At 31.1% G+C, this 3,425-nt stretch overlaps 1 protein-coding gene across 1 annotated transcript in view; it reads right to left on the bottom strand.

Annotated features, from left to right (window-relative positions):
- Positions 1-3,425, bottom strand: part of DYNC2H1 (dynein, cytoplasmic 2, heavy chain 1) — a 377,952-nt gene that overhangs the window by 194,581 nt on the left and 179,946 nt on the right. Inside the window, exon 73 of the mRNA XM_011927022.1 lies at positions 2,217-2,294. Within this exon, the coding sequence (XP_011782412.1) occupies positions 2,217-2,294 (78 nt within the window). The remainder of the gene's footprint in view (positions 1-2,216; positions 2,295-3,425) is intronic.

Genomic DNA, 3,425 nt, shown 5'->3' with positions numbered 1-3,425 from the left:
AACACTAATCCTTACCCTGCTTCTTGGGTACAAATTCCCACTTGCCCATGCTGTACTCAGAATTGAGCCCAGTACTATACTGAGATCTCTTTTCCCCTATGGCAATAGTTCTTTTGAATAAAACTTATCTTCACAGTTTTGAATTCTGTCAAGCTCTGTTTTTCTAAAACAGTATCAAATTCAATAAAAAAGAATGTTTTCCTAAACCCTATTTGTTTATGTCTCTATTTGTAAACATGTTGCTTCTGTTGTCTCTAAATGTTCTAACCCTCTTTGCGACCTCATAAATTTCTATTCCACGTTCAATATTCACTTTAAACAATATCATCTTTCAGAGGTTTTCCCAAACATATTAATTCCCTCCACCTCAGTGTTCCCTTTTCCCAAATTTTTCAAGAGTGGGGTGTAAGATCAGAAATCTGAATCTGAAAAGGTGAAGAATTTTCACTGAAAACAAATGAGAAATTTAGAAGATCTATATCTTCAGTATAGAACTTCATATAATATAAACATAAATCAAGTATATAGAAATGCTTTATCCAAACATCTATGTTCATATAAAAATAATCCATTATATTGCCCAAATTTCATTATGTAACTTAACTAAAATTAAACAGCAGAAAATTAATTACATTTCCATTTAATTACTTTTTAATAAATGATTTAAGCCTATTAAAGTAACACTTGATGGTAGTCTGTTAACTTTAGTGACATTTAGTATACAAGGCCCCATCATTACTAATTTAGGTGTGCTACACATTATATTATCATCATGTATTTGGCTACCTTGTATACTGCCAACCATTATGAAGGTAATGATTTGATATGCTCTCTACAGTGTAAGTTTGTTCATGGCAGAGTCTCTTAATATTATAAAATATATACCTGTCATTCCACTGGTATAAACAAAAAAACCAGAGCTTGTCAGTAGTTAAAGCATTAAAAACAGATTTTTTTCAGGACTATTACAATAGAGGAAGCAATAGGGGGAAAAAGACTTCAGCACAGAGCAGGGCTCAATTTTGAATACAGCATGGGCAAGTGGAAATTTTTAACCAAGGAGCAAAGTGAGGTCAGTGGATGGAAAATTACTAAGAGGAAATATCAGGGGTACAGGGATTTCTGGCTAAACCAACCTAATAGGATTCTTACTGAAGACAGGCCAAAGTCATCAGAATCACCTGGGGAATGGTGGGGAATGAGGAATCTGATTAGATATCAAGGGTAATCAGATATGGAAGATGAATAAATTCTCACTAAACCAACTTTGCAGGATTCCTGTTAAAAGTAAATTTTACAAGGAAGTGCATAGGTCGGCCTAGAAGAAGGTTCATGAGCCTGACTAAAGTTTGGTCAAGTAAAGACTGTCACTAGCATTATGCCAACTGGTAGTAAGCACCAAACAAATGATAAATGAAAAAAAATGGAGGATATAAAACAGAATCGTCCCCCCCCATTTTTTTCTTTTATTTTACTCAACCAATATTTATGAAATGAAGGCAGTAAAGAGTAGTGGTGAAGAGCCTAGACTATGCAGCAAGAAACACAGTTTTAAATCCTGGTTCTACTTCCTAAGTGACCATAAACAAGTTACTATATCTTTCTGTGCCTTAATTTCCTCATCTGTGACACAAGGATAATTACAATAGCTACCTCATAATGTTATTGAAAATATTTAGTGAGATAATCCATTTTCAAATTCTGTATAATGCCTTGAACATAGTAAGCCATCAGTAAATGCTAGCTATTCTAACTGTTTTTATCATGTGCTATTATTACGTTATAACAGTTGTGAAGAAAAGCAGGGGAAGGAAGGGAAGGATGGAAACATATATATGCATAGATTTGTCTTTCATTTCCCACAAAAACAACATTTTAGCCTGAGTAGTTGAAGAACACAGAACTGTTGAGAGTCAGGCTTCTAAATTGCTTTTTCTTCTCCCATGTCACCATTCTCATAGCCTAACTGGGGGCTGGGATTGGGAGAGAGAGAAAGAAAATACTGTATTTGGAAGGCATGCTATTTCATAAACGAAAGGTTTAGTAATTACTGATTAAAGGACTAATCACAATAATTCTTTGGTAACATTTTACCGGGAGAACTTACATCCTATTAAAATATTAATGCTAATTATGAATAAGGAGCACAAAGTACCAACAGAAACAACACAAATATAGAAGAGATTAAAATATGTCTCATAGTAGAAAAGGAATACCTTTAATGTTGCCACGGCCCAGCTTTGTTCCTGATCTATCCAAGATGGAAGCTGATCACGTATTTTTTGTTGAGAATCCTTTAATAAAAGCAATTATTTTCCTTAGTATACTTGGTAAAATTCAGAGTTTAAAAAATAGCAATTGATTAGCTATTTTATTATTTTGAAAAAAAAGTTCATTCTATACATTATTTCTTTTTTTAATGTATTTTACAAGTCACCATGGTAAAATTCTATGTAATATAAGGGACAGAGAACCATTTAGGCAAACGTTGCAATCATTTTTTTCATTGTGCTTAATCTTTCACGAAACTTCAGAAAAACTCAAATGTCATGAGGAACTGTCATAAAAGTTACATTATTTTTAATTATATCTTACATTTCAGACATTATCTAGGTTCCACGCTATATTTTGGGTATATTGCTAGAAGACTATTATTTATTATGTATTCAAATAGGAAATTACTAGGAAAAAAGCTAAATTTGAGTGAAGTTATTAAAAGTTCTAAAATGTAATTTTAAGACTCCCATTATATAAGAAAAATTTTCAAGTTATAAGATTTGTTTTTCTTAAAGATTATATAAACTTATCCTTGGAATAAAATACATATACTGAGAAAAAGAAACTGCATTAATTTGTTAGTATTACATATTATTCTCAGAATATATGTCTTTAAAATAAATAAATATACTTAGGTCTATTTTATAGGAAATACTTAAGAGGCCAGAATACATTCTTCTAATCAAAGTATAACTTCAACAATAATTTAGAACACCTCTGAAGCAAATTATACTTCATTAATAAAAAGCCAGAAATATTTTCTCTAACAGCAAAATAGATTGTTATTTTAACTTACAGCTTTACGTAACATGTCTCCAACAACCACACCTGTAAACGTATCCCATTCCTATTAAATAAAAATACAGGAACACAAAAATATAAAGATGATAACCAGTCAACAAAATTGCCTAACTTTCCCTATAAGATGGCTTAAAATGCAGTTCCATACGGAGATAGGAAAAAAAAAAATTCATTTCCATCTTACCACTTCTTCTAGTATGTTAACATTATCAAGAATGTATTAATGTGATAACAAAAAATACTAATATGAAACCTACTAAGAATAATTTTAGTAAAACAGAACAATAACTCCATTATATATATGAGTCTCAATGTCTAAAAATTTAAATGTCATGTTCAATTAACAT

The sequence above is a fragment of the Colobus angolensis genome, unplaced genomic scaffold (genome assembly GCF_000951035.1).
Source record: "Colobus angolensis palliatus isolate OR3802 unplaced genomic scaffold, Cang.pa_1.0 Scaffold7, whole genome shotgun sequence".
Taxonomy (NCBI): Eukaryota; Metazoa; Chordata; class Mammalia; order Primates; family Cercopithecidae; genus Colobus; species Colobus angolensis.
Note: the sequence above shows the minus strand (reverse complement) of the source record. Positions and strands in the feature narration are given on the sequence as shown.